We start from the raw sequence: 17552 nt of genomic DNA, 5'->3' as shown, positions 1-17552 counted from the left end.
TATAAAATAAAATTTTAAAATATATTTCAAACATTAAAAGTATTATTTAAAAATTATAAAGAAAAATATGGCTGATATTTCATTAAATTAAAAAGTTTAAAGATATGAAACACTTCCTTCAATTTTTAATACTTAAGAAGAAGAAAGAAATAAATCAAACCCAATCGAACTGCAAACACCGAAACAGAATTTATTTTTAGATAAATTAATTCAATAGAAATTATAAAATTAATAAAAACTTAAATAAAAATCAAATACATTATAAATAGAAAAAAAGGTAAATTTTTCAGTTTAATTACCTAAATTATAGTAAGAATGTCCTCTAAAAAAAGAAAATGGAACAATATATAATAAATTCGATTAGTAATAAAACTAAGTTAGCATTACAAATGTAGAAACAAATGATGAGAATTTAGAAAATCATAAAAAATAATCAATGATGATTTAGAAATCAAGAAAATCCTTTTCAAAAGCAAAATTAAAAGGCTTTATTAGATATTTTTCCTATTTATAAAAAAATTAAGACGATTATGATATCTAAAAAAAAGCAAATCATTTTTCTATATTTTTTAAATAAATAAACTTTATAAAAATTCTTAAAAATAGTTCCACTTTTTTTAGGCAAAAAACTTTATCTAATAAGTAATATTAATTTATAAACGACCTTTCTTAATATGAAGATGATTAATAAATAAATAAATAAAAAAATTTATTAAATACTTTAACTAATTTTAATTATAAAAGAATTAGTAGTCTTCATCAATAATCAAAAAAAATGTATATTAATATTAAAGATTACATTATAAACTAACTTCCTATTATAAATCCTTAATCGAAATTCTTGTATTTTTGGGATATATTTCATTGTATTTTTATTATAATAAATCTAATTTTTTCACCTATCGAAGTCGCATCTTATACTCATTTTAGTGAATTAAGTACACATTTTGTTTGGGTTTTATATACTTATACATTACTTATAGTTTTTATAATAGATATAATTATAAATTTTAATACTGGATATTATGAAAGAGGAGTTCTTGTTAAAAATAGAAATATAATAATCAATTATTACTTAAGAAGAGGATTAATTTGGGATTTACTTTCTATTTTACCTTTAGTAGATAATCTTATGAGATTTCGAGGTATATTATTTGTTTTTCGTTCTTTAAATGCTTTTGTGCTTTGCAAATATATAACACTTCGTTATATTGTAGATAAATATATAAAACATTTTAAAACATAAAAAAATAACTTCTATCCTATTTTTTTCTAACTTCTTTAACTTGGATTATTGATTCTCTTCTTAGCCCATGTTTTTGGATGTATTTTTTTAGGATTTTCTACTGTTGGAAAAAGCTATAATCTTTATACTTGGGAAGAAAAATATTTTAAAGCTAATGATTTAGAAGTTTTAGAAGGGATTCTTGGTATTTTCTAAACATATGTTTATGCATTTTATTGGAGTATTACTACTATGACAAGTTGTGGGTATGGTGATATTATACCTGCAAATGGTTTTGAAGCTACTTATGTAGGATTTACTATGTTATTTACGTGTGGAATATTTGCTTATACTTTTAATTCTATTGGATTAATTGTAGAAGATTATAATAAAAAAAATAAATAATTATAGGATTATATGGATTAAATCAACAGATATTTATAAAATAATAATGTAAAACCTAAATTATAAATATAGGCCATTAAATATGTAGAATATAAATATAAAAGTCAAAATGATTTAAGTGTTAAAGAAGAAGAGGAAGTGTTAAATAAATTAAGTGATAATATAAGAGAAAAATTAATAATATAAAATAATATGTAATTGATTAGTAAAATTCCTATATTAAATGATAATTTCTCAAAAGCTTTTTTAAAAAAGCTATCTATTAATTTACATAAAGAAAGTATAAATGATGGAGAAATTATTTTTGAAGAAAATAATTATGATTAATAAAACTATAATAAAAATAACAAATTAAATTTTAGGAACTTTGACGATATATATTAATAAAATGATAATTAGAAAGAAAATATAAATTAGACAGATGAAATGTTTAATTAAACATAATTTTATATTATTGAAAAAGGAACTATTTAACTTTTTAAATAATCGAATAAATATCCAAATAATATTTAAATTATTTAAGAATTATAAAAAGGAAATATTTTCGGAGAATTCGAATTTTTCAAAAATTAATAGAGAAGTGTTTCTGCTAAAGCATTAGTATAATGTAATTTACTTAGTATTAGAAAGTGTACATTTGTGAAAATTATTAAATAGTTTCCTAATGATTATGAGATATTTTGTAAATTAAAAGATGAATATCTTATCAATAATTAGTAAAAAAATTTTTATACTAATTGTTATTCTTGTGATAAATAAGGACATTTAATTATGTAATGTTAAAAAGTGCATTATATTCCTAATTAAGAAACTGTTATACTTAAAAATTAATTTTGTTAAGGTTAGTTTACTCGAAAATAATATTAAAGATAAAAATAAAAAACTGAAAAATGCCTAAAAAATTTAGAAATTATATAAAAATCTTAAATTTAAATTTAAAAGCAAATAGTTTTATTTTTAATTTAAGCTAAATAAACTAAATTGAAAACCATAAATAATATAATTTATAGTAAAAATATTCTTAAGCATTTGTTAAAAGTTATTAAAAAGAAGAAAATGGGAAACTTGTTGTCAAATTAAGTAATTCTAATATTGATGAATAATAATTATAACAAAAAAACATACTAAAGAAAAGTTAAGTCGAAAATATTTTTTTTTAAAATAATAAAATTAAAAGTATAATACAAGATTAAATTTTATATGAAAAAAAATAAGAATAAGATATTTGTGATTCTTAATAAATTATATCAATTTAAAATTTATAAGAAAAATATTTATAAATATAAAATTAAAATATTAAGAGCGAATTGATTAATGTTGAATTTCCTTCTTAATATATTGATAGATTGAAAGTATTTTAATATTATTTTCCTCATAATAATATAAGTAATGTTTTATAAGAATTCATAGACTAGAATAAAATTAAATAAAAAAAAAGAAATCCTTAATATAATTTATATATTAGATACATAAAAATATGAAAATAATAATATATTATAAATATATATATATATTTTTTAATATATAATATAAATATTTATATTTTTTATATAATTAATAATATGAATATTAATTTTTATTGTAATTAAAAATAATCGATCTAGTTGATTTTTTTATTATTACAGTAAAGCATATAAATTTAATGGTATAACGTTAAGTTTATTTGTTCGAATTTATACTTGATAAAGTTATTAATGTAATTAAAAAACTATGACATAAAAAGTATTCTTATGAATTCCTATTAGATAAGGCGAGATAAATCAAATTTATATGATAAACATATATTTTTATCATCATATTAATCTCTCTAGAATAGGAAAGATATTCCCAACACATGAAGAACCAAATGTTTTTACCCAAACCCTCTTAAGTTTCAAAAAATTTGACCAATCATCGTTTTTCCAAAAAATATAAACTTATAAAAGCTAGAATATTTTATATTATAAATAAAGGAAACTGTTAGTTTTTAATAAACTCAGACCACTAATATAAATTTCCTAAGTATATAATAATCAGTTTCCTTTAAATGTACTAGATAACTATGTTACTACACTTTGGCTCACTCGCAGATGCTATAAACATAATAAAATCGCATCGACACATCGACACTATTAAATCCACGTTAGGATTAATTAAAAAGGTTAATACTCATTCCTATATAATATACTAAGAAACCTATAAATAAAAAATATTACTAGTATATAATTTCTAACTCAATATGTAGCTAGAAAACAAAATATAAATTATGAAAAACATAATAGATACTTATTATCCTTAAAAGATTTTCCGAAATAACTATAATTATTTTATAAAAAGAAGCTATTTGATGACGAAGAAATGGTTTTTAAAAATAAATTAAATCATAATAAATTATATAAATTAAAATTAAAAGATAATGAATGCCTAAATTAATTTTTTATTATGAAAAACTAATAATAAAAAATAAGATAAATTAAATATAAAAAATAAAATGAATATTTATAATTTTCTAAATAATTAGAAAACATTAAAAATTATATATAAATATCTTAAGAGTTGAAAATATGATGAATTTATGTAGAATTATATATTTTAAATTAAGAAGCTATTTTATGCTAAACCTTAAGGAGAATGTACTCTACTTTTAATAAAAGTATGCTTTATGAAAATCATTAAATATAATCCTAATAATAAATTTTATATGTTAATTATAATTATTATTTATATTTATTATTTATTTATTATTATTTAATATTTTACTTAAATCACATTATAATTTATTTATATTTTTTTTTCCTTTAATTTTTAATAGAGTATAAATAATTAATTATTTTTATATTATTTTTTTTTTTTTTTTTTAATTATTTTTTTTATAATTTTTTTTTTTTTGGATTTTGTTAAAAGTTTACATTAAACTCTAAAATTATAATATATTTATTTTTTATATAATATAAAACCTTTTTCCTTTTTTTATTTTTAATGTCATATCTATATTATTTTTTCTTATAATAGTGGTATATTGATTATATATTTTAAATTATTTTTTTATTATATTATCATATTTATTAATTTCATTTTTCATAATTATATTATAAATTATTTTTTATAAAAACATTTTTTTATTATAATAAATTTTAATGTAGGTGCTTAAAATTCTTTAATCTTAATTAAATTTATTTTATTAGTACATAAATTTCGATAGTAATAAAAAGTATATGAACCTCTAAAAATATTAGTTTGATGTACATTCTATTTTTATCTAAAAATAATATTTTTATAATATTTAGTGATTTTATATTAATTTAATCATCTTATTAATAAATAAATATATAGGAATATATTTGAACATATTTAATTTTTTTTTTTAGTATTGTTTTATTTTAATTCCAATTTTACATAAGCAAAAACACTTAAAAAATACTTATTTCCATTTTAGTTTTATTTTTTTTAATTCTTATCTTTTTTTTACATAAATCACATAAAAAAAAATCATTTTAAATCATAAAGATTATTATAAATTTAATATTTAATAAGATAAAGTAAATTTATAAAGATTATATAGATTAAAAATTACATTTATTGTAATTTATTTTTAAACGCAATTTTTTTTTTATAAAAAAAAAAAATAAAAATATATAAAAAAGATATTTTTAAACAAACCAAAAAATAATGTTATTTAAAAAATAAGTTTATAAGTGTTTATTTTCCACAAAAAACGCATTAAAATCGCCACTTTTAACACGTGATTTTATATATGATAGACTCTATAATTCATCTTCTGGTTATTTTTGTAAGGACAATATTTAAATAGGAGAACTTTAAACGCCAATAAACTTTACTGAATTAATAGGGTTTGAAGATTATTAAAAAATATTAAGCGAAAGATACCCAAAAAACGCTTGGTTGACCCCAAGTGAGATTTTCAAGCCTTATTATGGAATGTCAATAGGGAATTATATACATTAGAATTTTGATACAAAATTAAAAGAAGAAACTTAAAAATAAAAAATATAAAACCAAAGTAATCTTTTATTAAAAAGAAATAAAAAAATCCGTATTATTGAAGTTGGGGCAGGACATGCAAGTGCATGTGAATCAATTTTAAACTTTTTTAAAAATTATGAACATTTTCATTATTAAAATATGGAATATACAATAGTAGAAATTTCACCTTAAATGTGTAAAAAAGCAGCTTTAAAATTAAAATAAGACCACTAAAAATTATTAGAAAGAGGATAAATAAAAATAATTAATGAAGATTTTTTAAATTATAAAGGTATTATTATTAATTAATTTTATATATATATATATATATATAAAATATAAAGTCATTAATAAAAATGAAGAATATTATGTTATTTTTTTAGAAGTTTTAGATAATATGCCACATGATAGAGTATATGAAGGAAAATACGAGAGTTTAGTTTAATTTAGTGATTAGTTTGGGAATGAAAATTTAAAAGAAATTTAATAAGAAATTAAAGATGATTTAATAAAGGAAATTATGGAATATTATAACAGTCTTCCTGAAATTGATCACATAGAAGAAAAAAAATATTCTTATTCGTTTTTGTAAAATATCATTAATATTTATTATAGGCAGAAGAGGGAAAATGTTTTTGTACCTACATTCTTTTTGAAAACTTTAAAACATATAAAATAAAATATTCCTAATCATAAAATTATTCTTTCAGATTTTGATAGTTTAAATTAAAAAGAATAAATAGGAAAAAATGCTCCTATAGTCTCTAAAAAATTAGAGAAATCTCATGAAAAATTGGATTATGATACATATTTAGGTATTATATATACATATATATACATATATATAATATTATTGAAAATAAAAAGTAAAAAGAGGTGAAGCTGATATATTCTTTCCGACAAATTTTAGGTTTATTTAACATATGTATAAATAAATAATGGGAAAAAATGGGATGGCATTAAAAAGTTATTAGTTTATGAATTTATATAGTAGATAATAATGGACAGAAACTAAAAGTGGTTATAATCCTTTAAAAGAAGATTTTGGAAATACTTCTTTTTTTATAACTGAAAAATGAAAATTTTATGTGTTTATAAATAAATTGTTTTTATTTTATATTTTTAATATATATTACAAAAAATAAAATTAATAGATATATAAAATATATATATATATTTAATATAAATATAAAAATTAATTTTTATTTATATTTTTGTCTTTTTATATATATATATTTATTAATTATTAATTTATAAATTTTATATTAATTTTATTATTAATAATTTTTTTTATATATATAATATTAATGTAAATAATATTTTTTTACTATTAAGAAAAATTAAACATAGTTTCATATACAAAAAATAAAAAATTCAAAAGAAACCAATGAAACTTATAATTAAAGAAAATCAATTACAAAAAAAAATATATAATATTAATAATTTTATCATAAATAATAAAGTTAATTTTGTAAAGATTATATAATATATTTAAAAAAAATTATAGCAAAATTTTATATAAAATTAATATTAAAATACATTTAAAGATAAGTAAAAATATACAATACTATAAACCAAAATATTATTATTTTATTTTAAATATAATGAATATAAAACAGGATATAAATTTTAAAATAATGCAAATAAAAAATTGAGAATATTGAAATATAATTGAAATAAAAAAATAAATTAATGAAATAAAGTATATAATATAATTTTTATAAGTGTATTTTATTCATTATTATAAAGTTTATAATATAGAAATATAATTCATCTTTATATAATTTAAGAAATATAAAAAATATTTTATTTTTCTTATTTCAAAAATAAAGATAAAATGAAATAGAATAGAATAGAATAGAATAATATTTATATTTATAAATATTTTTATATATATTTATTTATATATAAACAAACTATTTAAATTATATTTAATATTTTTTTATAATAGAATAATATAAAATTAATTATTGGCTTTTTTTTTCTTTTATAAATATATAAATAAATAATATTTTTTGATTTTTATTTAATTTTTATTTAATCTAAAATATAAATTATATAAATATTTTATTTATTTTTGAAAATATTAATAATAAGTGTAATATTATATAGCAATATTTTTATTTTAAATAAATATTTATATTAAATTATTTATTTTATTTAAATAAAAAGCAAAAAGCAAAATTTATTATTTATCTTAAAATAAAATAAATATTATAAAAAAAAAAATTAAAACAAAATAAAAATGTATTAAAAAAAATATATATATATTATAATTATTAATTATCTTAAAATAATATTATAATATAAAATTAAAGGAAAAATATATAAAAATGAAAACAAATTATGATATATAAATTTATTAAAAAAAGATTTTTAATGAAAACAAACATTATAATCGTTCTAAATCTAAAACAAGAGTATCACATTAGAATTTATAAATGTAAATAAATGAACTATAAAATGCCAAAAAATCAATTGAATAGACATGCTAAATAGAAATATAAGACACTAAAAAACATTACGAACACAAGTTAATATAAGAAAAACAAAAAATAAAGGAAATAGAATTCAAATACTAATAGAAAATAAACTAAATAGAACAAGAATATAATTAAAAACTTAAATAATAATAAGAAGAATTATAAAAATAATAGCATTTAGAATAATAAAAAGTTTAATTAAATTAAAATAACATTTAATAATAAATAAATTAATTAACGCTTTAAAAGTTTAAATTTTTTTTTTTATATATTTAAAAAATAAAAAAAAGTTAAGAATTAGAAAAAAATTTAAAATCTGAGCAATAAAATGTTTTTCATTTGTAATAAAAAATAGAAGAATTAATAAATGTTCAATAGGATTTAAATGTGCATTTATAATAAAAAAGCTAATAAAATATTTAATAAGAAAGTGATAAAATGTAGACAATATAAAATAAATATTGAAACTTTGTAATATGAAAATAATATAATTTTAACAAAACATGAATAACTAAATCTATAATTTGATTAATTATAAAATCAATTAATACTATATTAATAAAATAATAATAAATTGAGGAATGAAAAATAAATTTTAGTAGAAGAAATTTAAAATTAATGTAATTAAATTAATATTTTGAAATAATAAATTATTAACTTATATGATTAATAAGAAGATAAAACATATAGATAATAAGAAAAAAAAATATATAATAATAATAATAATAATAATAATAATATATAATAATAATAATAATGATAAAAATTTTTATTATAATTATAAAATTAATAATAATAATAAAATATTTTAAAGAAATGATTCATAATCTTCTTTTTGTTCTATAACGGTTAATGAATATACTAATAAAAATATTTTAAGTGAATCTCGTCTTTTTTAGAAATAATAATAATAAAGATAATTTACTCCAGAATATAATTATTATCTTTTTTCGTAAAAAGATTATAGTGAAATCGAAACTAGAAATTAGAGTTAAACATTTCTTAAACAAGATGATAATGCTAAAAAAAACATAAATTAATATTAATAAATGTGAAAAAAATAATTATAATTTATTTTTTAATTTATTAAAAACAAAAAATTTCTTTTTATTATATATATTTATTTATTTTCTGCTTTTTTGATTTCTTTTGTTTCATAAAAATCTATCTGAATTCGTATTATTAGTATTATTTGTACTTCCTGTATAAATTTCTTTTCTATTTAAAACCGAATAATTATATTGAGCGAATAAACCTATTATTTTTATTATTATTATAAAAAAATAAACATAAGCATATTATAATAAAAACTAATAACTTACTCTATACTGAATCTTTTCTTAATAGTATAGAATTTTATTAAATTAATTCTTCATTAGATTCCAATCCATCAACCGAAATTTATTATATATATTCTTAATTATCTTAAATATCCTAATTAAAAATATTAAGATAAAATATAATCTAATATAATTTTTTGTTTGAATAAACAAAACAAAAACAAAGTACTTAAGGTAAATATGGTGCTAACATTTCTTAATTAAGTACTTTATTCCAATCTATATTTGCCAAAAAAGGATGAGATTTAATCTCTTTAGCCCCTAAAAATCCTAATCTATTAGCAGGTTTTCTTTATATTAACTTTTTTTTTTTATAAAATATAGTTTATTTTTTTTTAAAAAAAAAAAACTCTATTTATAAAATCTGCAGCTTCAAGTGACCATCCATCAGGTATTTCTTGTCTTTTAATTTACACTTATTTTGATAGAATTTATTCTTTTATTTCCTTTCTATTTCTTCCTAAATATGGTCTCTAATATTTATATATATTTTAAAAAACGGAATAAAATATTACTCTTCCTAACATTAATTCATAACAAATTACTCCTAAAGCATAATAATCTACTGCAAAAGTGTGATTTTATCTACACATTACTTCTGGGGCCATATATCCAGGTGTACCAGATGTATCTTAAAAGTTATCTTCTTTAAAAACTCTTGCAACTCCTAAATCTGTAAGTTTTAGATAACCATTAGTATCTAAAACTAAATTTTCAGGCTTTAAGTCTCTATGAATTATATTATTATTATGTAAATATTCTAATGAAAGTACAATACAAACTATAAAGAATTCTTTTTTTTAAAAAAAAATAAATAATAAAAATATTACATTTTAATATTTATTTTGTTTTTATTTTTACAAGCTTGTTTTTCTGTAAATCTATATTATATTCCTATATGATATCTGAGATCTCCTCCACTTACTAAATCCATTAATAAATATAAATTTTCTCTATCTTAAAATGCATAGTTTATATTTACAAGAAATCTATTTTTTATTTTTTTATTTAAAATAAATATTAGTATATTTGTTTATTTATTTTTTTTACGGATGATTTAAAATACTTAATAAATATCTTTCATTCATTATTGAATGAACACTTCTTTTTGTGATAATTCTATTTTATTTTATTTTAAAAAATAAATAAAATAAAAAGCTATTTTTTTATTTTTTATTATAAACTTTGATTTTGACATTTCTTTCATTGCATAAATCTACTTTGTTTTTTGTTTTCAACTTTCCAAACCTTATTTATTTTATTTTTTATTTTTTATTAAATATAAAATACTTTCCCAAAACCACCTCTTCCGATTATAAATTAATAATTATATTAATTTTTTTATAAAACATCATAAATTTAGTCTTATACTTTGTAGCTTTCTTATTGTTAAGTGTTATTTTATTAAAAAAAATTGGAAGATTTTTTCTATCTTTGTTAAACGATTGTCTCTTTTATTTATTAATATATTGAAGAGGGATTATTTTTATTAATATTTAAATAATTAAGAAATTAAGATTGTCTTTGTATATCTTAATTTTGTTACTATTCACAAACATTATTATTCTAAAATTATTTATTGTTTATAAAAATATCACTAAAACCTCTATTATGAAAAGGAACTTATTTTAATATACTTGAAGAATTTAATGGTTTTTAAAATAAATTATTTTAATAAGATTATTATTATTATTATTAATATTGATTTTAATTATTATTTTAAGAATTTAATTTCTTATTGGATATATTTATTTATAATTTTGATGACTATTTTTTTATTTTTTTTCAGAAAAAAAAAAAATCAAAAATATTGTTTTTTTATACTTTTTATTGCAGTTTTTTCAAAAAAAATAAGCTGTTTGTATTTTGTATCTTTGGTTAGGATATAAATGAAGAAATTTTTATTTATTAATTTTATTAATTTTAGAATGAGTATTTATAATTGTATAAATCTTAAAAATTTTTAATAGTTTCTTTCATTTAATTATGAGAATTCATATATATATTTATATTATATATATATTTATTATTTTTTATAATTAAGCTTTTTAAAAATATATATGAATTTTTATTTATAATATAAGATTTTTTTTTTTTCTATTTAAATATAAATACATATTCAAGCAAGTATTTTAATTTTTTTGTAATTATATTTTTAAATTATAAAATAAAAAAATATAATATTTATAGAAAAATATTAATTTTCAAATATTTAAAATAATATTTATTAATATATTATATTGAAATTATAAATAAAGAATATATTTTATATATTATTTTCTTCTATTTATATTTCTTTTATTGTATGTTTATATAAAATCGAACTTAAGTTATTTCCTATTTAAAAATAATAATAAAGCTAGAATATAAGAAAAATTAATTTTATATTTAATATAATTTAATGATATATAAAAAATAAATATTAAATAAAAAAATAAACAAATTTATTAAAAATTAATTATAAAATTATAATATAATAATTATTATTTTTTTATATAAATTAGATATATTAATTAATTATATTTTAACATAGATAATTATTATTATTTTTATTTTAATTATATTTATATATTTTAATTTTAAAAGATAAACTTATATATAAATAAAAATTTATATAATATAATCATATTTTAATATAATTATTATAAAATTTAAATATTATATTAATATTAACTATAAATGTTTAATTAATCATAAAGTAAAAAAATATATTAAAAATAACAGTTATATTATTAATATTCTCTTTTTTAATTTTTTTTTATTCTAAAAAAGTCTATTTTTCAAAAAGAATTTTAGTAAAAATAATTTATATATAATTATAAAAATCAATTTATAAGTTTATTTTTATAAAAAAAAAATATATATTCCTATAATATATATAAATATTAAATTAACTAAATAAATTATTTTTATAAAATAAAAAATATTATGATTTTAAATATTTTTAAAAATATTAATCTTTTTATTAAAACTCCTAAAGTATTTTTTACTACTAAAATAATTATAAATGAATATGATTTAGAATGGAAATTTATTAAAGGATAAGGACCTGGTGGATAAGCAGTAAATAAAACAAATAATTGTGTAGTTTTGACTCATAAGCCTTCCGGAATTACCGTAAAATCACATGAAAGTAGAAATTGTGAAACAAATAAACAATATTGTATAAAAAAAATAAAAGAGGCACTTGATAAATAAACAAATGGAAAAGAAAGCAAAAGAATGTAAAAGATAGAAAAAGTAAAAACACAGAAAAATCGCAGAAAAAGAAGGAGTGAAATAAAATATAATGGCCAACAATAAAATTCTTAAAAAAAAAATTAAGAATAAAATTAATGAAAAAAATTAAATATATATATATATATATATATATATATATATATATATATATATTTTATTGTAATATAAATATCTTTTTATAAATTAATAATATTTCTTTATTTTATATATAGAAATACTTTTATAAATATAAATATTATTAAATATATATTAATATTTTTCTATTTTAGTATTTTTTAAAATTTTTTTCTTTTTTTATAAAAAAAAATGTAAAATTAATAAACACTTTCATGGTTTTAAAAAGAAATTCAATTAAAATCAAAGACCAGAGGTTGTCATTTAATTACTGATGAAATTTTACAATAAATACCATAAATCTAATAATATTAAATAGGAATACTAAACATATTTTTAAAACATACAAGTGCGTCAATATCATTAAATGAAAATTGCGATAAAGATGTAAGATTGGATATGGAAGATTCTTTAAATAGGATTGTACCTGAAAACAATGATTTGTATAGACATACAAGCGAGGGAAAAGATGATATGCCTTCTCACATAAAATCTTAACTTATTGGAGTATATTTAAGTATTCCAATAAGCAAAGGAAAATTAAATTTAGGAACTTGGTAGGGAATTTATTTAAATGAACATAGAGATGGAAAACATTAAAGAAATTTAGTTTTAACTATAAATGGAATATGAATTTTTTTTTATTTAAGAATTTCTTTTTAAATTATTTTGAAAAATATTCTTTATTATAATAAGATTTTATTATTTTTTTAAAAGAATATGTAATATTATGAGATATAATAGCATTTTTGTAATAATTATTATTATTATTATCATTATTATCATTATTATTTTCTTTATTATTATTATTATTATTATTATTATTATTATTATTATTATTATAATTATTATTATTATAATTATTATCTTTATAATTTTTTCAATTTAATTATTATATTTAAAATATTTATGTATTTATTTAATTTATATAATAATATATATTAATCTTATTTATTTGTTAATATGTTTTTATATATCTTTTTTTTTAAATATATAAAAAAGAAATATATAAGAATTTCCTTAAAAAATTAAAAATATTTTAGTATATAAAAATAAATATTTTTTTTTATTATATATAATAATTATAATTTAATTAATAAGAAAAAAAAATGTTAAAAAAATATGAATAGTTTTAAAAAATTATTTTATTTTAATTGTAATATTTTTAAATATAATAATTATATATTATATATATTTATATATTTATATATTTATTTTTCTAATTTTTAATTATATAATTTATACCTATTTGTCTATTTTTAAAAATTATATATACATTAATAATAATATTAAAATTTTATATTAATTTTATATTTTTAATATTATTTTGAAGGAATGAAGGAATTATTTTTAAATTAAAATAAATAATTTTTCACAATATAAATTTATTTATATAATATAATTATAAATGTTCAATAATTATATATCTTTTAAATTTTTATAACATTTTTTTATTTTTAATTTATAATGTTTATATGATTTATGTAATTTTATTTAAATAAAAAATTTATCAAAAAATATAATAATGATAAATTATTAATTAGGATTGTAAATCTGAATATATTTTATAAAAAAATGTTTTATATTCCGATTTTTAATATCTATTTCTTATATATTTAAAATTAAAAACATTCTAAAAAAACCAAAAAATAACGCATTAAAATCAAATTTTTTTTTTTTTTTTAAATATTTTTTTTTTTAAACAAAATTATAGAAAAAATAAAAAGCATATAAAAACAAATATAAATATATAAATAATTTTTTTAAAATTAAAAATTAAAAAAAATTATAAATAATTATTAATGTATTTAAACAAATAAATTAAAAAAAATATTATATAATACAAAAAAATATATATTTTTGTAAAAAAAAAAATAATGAAATATCTAAAAATTTTTGTTCAAATTAAATTTTATTTTTATTTTATAAATTCAATTCCATTAGGAAAATAAGTTTAATAAGAAAGAAATTCTTCATAATTATTCTAATAAAAAATAAAATATTATTTTAATAAAAATTTAATTTTTTTATATAAATGTATTACTTATAAATTATTGCTATTTGCTGCAGGAGGAAGTTAATAAGTATACTATATATTAAAGAAATTTTATACATATGAAATAGTTTTAGATAAATCAAGTAAATGATTTTCAAAATATTTTATTAAGAACTAATTAAAATATTAATTAAAATCATTCATTTCTCTATCACATAAATAAATTTATTAAAGATACTCCCCAAAGGCTTATTATTTATAATAACTTCCAACATGTAAATATATTAAACTCGCTACAATCATATCTTAACTATATTTTAAATTACTAGAATCTAATAAAATAGTATCTAAAATTTGAGAAACTTATCTATAATATTTATAACTTTATTCATTAGGCTTTCTATAGAATATATTACTAATATTAGTAAGATCAGAAGTTAATTTTTTTTAGTTTTATTAAAGATTTAAATCCCAATAATATTAATACATAGACAACCAAGTATTAAGTGTTGGTGGATTTAATTTATAATTAAAGTCCTATTATTTTTTAAAAAAATATTTATATATATATATATATATATATATATATATATATATATATATATATTTTACATTTATCATTTATAATTCCATTTAAACAATTTATTAATCCGTATAACCATCATCTGTGCTTTTTACGAAATCTTTAATTGTTGGTGGATATATTTCTTCTAGTTTAGAGGAAATAAATAAAGAAGTAACTCCTATTAATTAAAGTTAGTTTTTTTATACCTTTTAAATACTCAAGTATCTATCCACAAACATCGCAGCTAAATAAAGTGTTTCTCTTTTCATTTACAATTCAGTACAAACCTCAAACATCCAATCAAGTAAAATACATCTCATTAAAAAAGTTATTTCATTATCTATATCGAAATTGTAAAATTCGATTTAGTATTATTATTATTATTCTTAGAATCTTTTTAATGTTTATATTTAGTCTAAAGAAGTTTCATGTTTGAAATTTTCAAGTTGAGATAGATAAAAAGACTTGGATTAGTTCCTTGTTTTTGTAGGACTGTGCTTTTAACCTTCAGTAGCTACTTTACATATTGCACTTAGTTTATTTATTAAATGAGATTTATGGGTTTATAGTGTATTAGAAAATGTTAATTATTATTATTGTATATTTTCTTAGGAAGGAATTTTCTAGAGAGTAGATATTAAATTAAAATTTAAATATTATTAATTTTAATTATTTTATTATTGGAGATTTTATTTAATATTTTTTATTTATTCTTCTTGTTTTTCATCTTTTTCTTAAATTTAATTTAGTTTATATATTTATTGGATTTCTTTTTAACTTATATAATTTGAGTTATTTCGGGTTTTTTCGTATGTTTTTTGAGAATGGTTTAATTATTCAGGATTTTATTTTGATTTTAAGACGGAGTTGTGCTTTTCTACTTATATTTATTTTTAGTTTTTGTTATTTAAATAATTTTTGAATTAACTGTTTTCATCATATCTATTTGTAAATATTTCTGATATATTTTCGTTACATATTAAATGAGATTCAGAACTGAAAGTGGATAATTAAGTGGCTTCTGATTTGAAAGCTGTAGAGAGTAAATTATTGTTATTATTATTATTATGATTATTTATTTTTTATTTTTAAGAATTATTATATTATAAAATATTCTATTTATTCTCACTTATATCATTTTATTTATATTAATAGCTATTTTGGCTAAAACTATTAACAGCAGTTTTATATATATTAGTTAAGTTATTTTTATTCGAAACACCATAAAAACTATTCATTTGTGAATTATTACTTATTTCGTTCCTGTTTTTTAGTTATAGAAAATTAATCTTATTTTCATTTTTTTATCTTTCGGATTAAAAACCAGTTTATTATTCGATTTTTATTTAATTGTTTCCTCTTTCGCTATTATTTCTTATTTATATAAATTAATTTTCCTTATTTTTATTTGGGTTTGAATTTTCTTAATCTAATAAATAGAGTTCGCTTTCTTCTTCTTCAGGAGGGTTTTATTAACTCTCATTTTTTTATACATATCTGTTTTTGCTAAAATTTATATATTAGTCGTTGTTTTTTGTATTCCCAAAATAATATAAAGGCTATTGTTATTAAATAGTAAAGTTTTTATTTTTATTTTTTATTTATTAGTCTAATTAAATGTAATTGTATTTTAAATTGGCAAATTTATTGTTATTTATATTGTTTATTGTCTATGTAGAGTTTTTGGAATTTAAAGATTATTATTTATTATTTGTACGTTTTGCAGAAAAATCTTATTTTATTAAATATGCGATTTTTTATATATCAGGTACTGCACTAACTGATATACCGGATTTTTTGGAAAAAGTTTAATATTTTTACTTAATTTAATCATGATTGTGCATTTTTGGTTAACTTTTTTATTATTTTTAAACATTTTTTTTTGTACAATTTATTATTGCGCTAAATGTATTCAATTCAGCTATATTTATATTATTACTATTATTATTAAAATTATTATTATTATTATTATTATTATTATTATTATTATTATTATTATTTTAAATTCCATTTAAGATTTCTATTATTATCTCCTCATTCTAGCTAAAAAATAATTGTTCGCACTTTTTTATACATTTTTTGTAGAGCCTCTATTGTTCATTAATTCATTTAAAACCTCTTAATTAGGAAATATTACATTATTGTTATTATTATTATTATTATTCTCTATAATTTAATTATTTTGTTTTAATTATTTACCATTGTTTTTTTCTTTATATTA

General features: G+C 15.4%; 3 protein-coding genes across 3 annotated transcripts, besides 31 other annotated features; 2 read left to right on the top strand and 1 right to left on the bottom strand. All coding sequences in view use genetic code 6, as the record gives it.

The window, feature by feature from the left end:
* Window positions 1–14: part of a microsatellite that runs on past the window's edge.
* Window positions 1–24: part of a microsatellite that runs on past the window's edge.
* Window positions 15–61: a microsatellite.
* A 1416-nt stretch (window positions 62–1477) lies between these two features.
* On the top strand, window positions 1478–2941 carry IMG5_195700 (hypothetical protein; the record flags this gene model as incomplete). The annotated part of the gene is made up of 2 exons (XM_004024319.1): window positions 1478–1910; window positions 2034–2941. 2 exons carry the CDS (start codon window positions 1478–1480, stop codon window positions 2939–2941), a joined length of 1341 nt encoding a protein of 446 aa, XP_004024368.1.
* A 176-nt stretch (window positions 2942–3117) lies between these two features.
* Window positions 3118–3191: a microsatellite.
* Window positions 3120–3201: a microsatellite.
* Window positions 3130–3224: a microsatellite.
* A 1093-nt stretch (window positions 3225–4317) lies between these two features.
* Window positions 4318–4366: a microsatellite.
* Window positions 4324–4366: a microsatellite.
* Window positions 4367–4432: 66 nt separating this feature from the next.
* Window positions 4433–4498: a microsatellite.
* Window positions 4434–4493: a microsatellite.
* Window positions 4457–4497: a microsatellite.
* A 780-nt stretch (window positions 4499–5278) lies between the features above and the next one.
* On the top strand, window positions 5279–6672 carry IMG5_195690 (hypothetical protein; the record flags this gene model as incomplete). The annotated part of the gene is made up of 3 exons (XM_004024318.1): window positions 5279–5885; window positions 5938–6408; window positions 6461–6672. 3 exons carry the CDS (start codon window positions 5279–5281, stop codon window positions 6670–6672), a joined length of 1290 nt encoding a protein of 429 aa, XP_004024367.1.
* Window positions 6413–6444: a microsatellite.
* Window positions 6673–7459: 787 nt separating the features above from the next.
* Window positions 7460–7503: a microsatellite.
* Window positions 7504–7790: 287 nt separating this feature from the next.
* Window positions 7791–7840: a microsatellite.
* Window positions 7791–7853: a microsatellite.
* Window positions 7854–8346: 493 nt separating this feature from the next.
* Window positions 8347–8391: a microsatellite.
* Window positions 8392–8743: 352 nt separating this feature from the next.
* Window positions 8744–8816: a microsatellite.
* Window positions 8782–8882: a microsatellite.
* A 348-nt stretch (window positions 8883–9230) lies between these two features.
* IMG5_195680 (protein kinase domain protein) lies at window positions 9231–10350 on the bottom strand (the record flags this gene model as incomplete). Its single annotated transcript, XM_004024317.1, has 6 exons — window positions 9231–9331; window positions 9399–9510; window positions 9586–9717; window positions 9767–9889; window positions 9932–10209; window positions 10278–10350. 6 exons carry the CDS (start codon window positions 10348–10350, stop codon window positions 9231–9233), a joined length of 819 nt encoding a protein of 272 aa, XP_004024366.1.
* A 751-nt stretch (window positions 10351–11101) lies between these two features.
* Window positions 11102–11139: a microsatellite.
* Window positions 11140–11413: 274 nt separating this feature from the next.
* Window positions 11414–11446: a microsatellite.
* A 428-nt stretch (window positions 11447–11874) lies between these two features.
* Window positions 11875–11942: a microsatellite.
* Window positions 11893–11974: a microsatellite.
* Window positions 11975–12724: 750 nt separating this feature from the next.
* Window positions 12725–12765: a microsatellite.
* Window positions 12733–12765: a microsatellite.
* Window positions 12766–12809: a microsatellite.
* Window positions 12810–12854: 45 nt separating this feature from the next.
* Window positions 12855–12903: a microsatellite.
* A 621-nt stretch (window positions 12904–13524) lies between these two features.
* Window positions 13525–13647: a microsatellite.
* Window positions 13528–13637: a microsatellite.
* Window positions 13648–14501: 854 nt separating the features above from the next.
* Window positions 14502–14604: a microsatellite.
* Window positions 14605–15321: 717 nt separating this feature from the next.
* Window positions 15322–15373: a microsatellite.
* Window positions 15374–17261: 1888 nt separating this feature from the next.
* Window positions 17262–17331: a microsatellite.
* Between the last annotated feature and the right edge of the window lie 221 nt (window positions 17332–17552).

Source organism: Ichthyophthirius multifiliis, assembly GCF_000220395.1.
Source record: "Ichthyophthirius multifiliis unplaced genomic scaffold scaff_1120509251398, whole genome shotgun sequence".
Lineage (NCBI taxonomy): Eukaryota > Ciliophora > Oligohymenophorea > Hymenostomatida > Ichthyophthirius > Ichthyophthirius multifiliis.
Note: the sequence above shows the minus strand (reverse complement) of the source record. Positions and strands in the feature narration are given on the sequence as shown.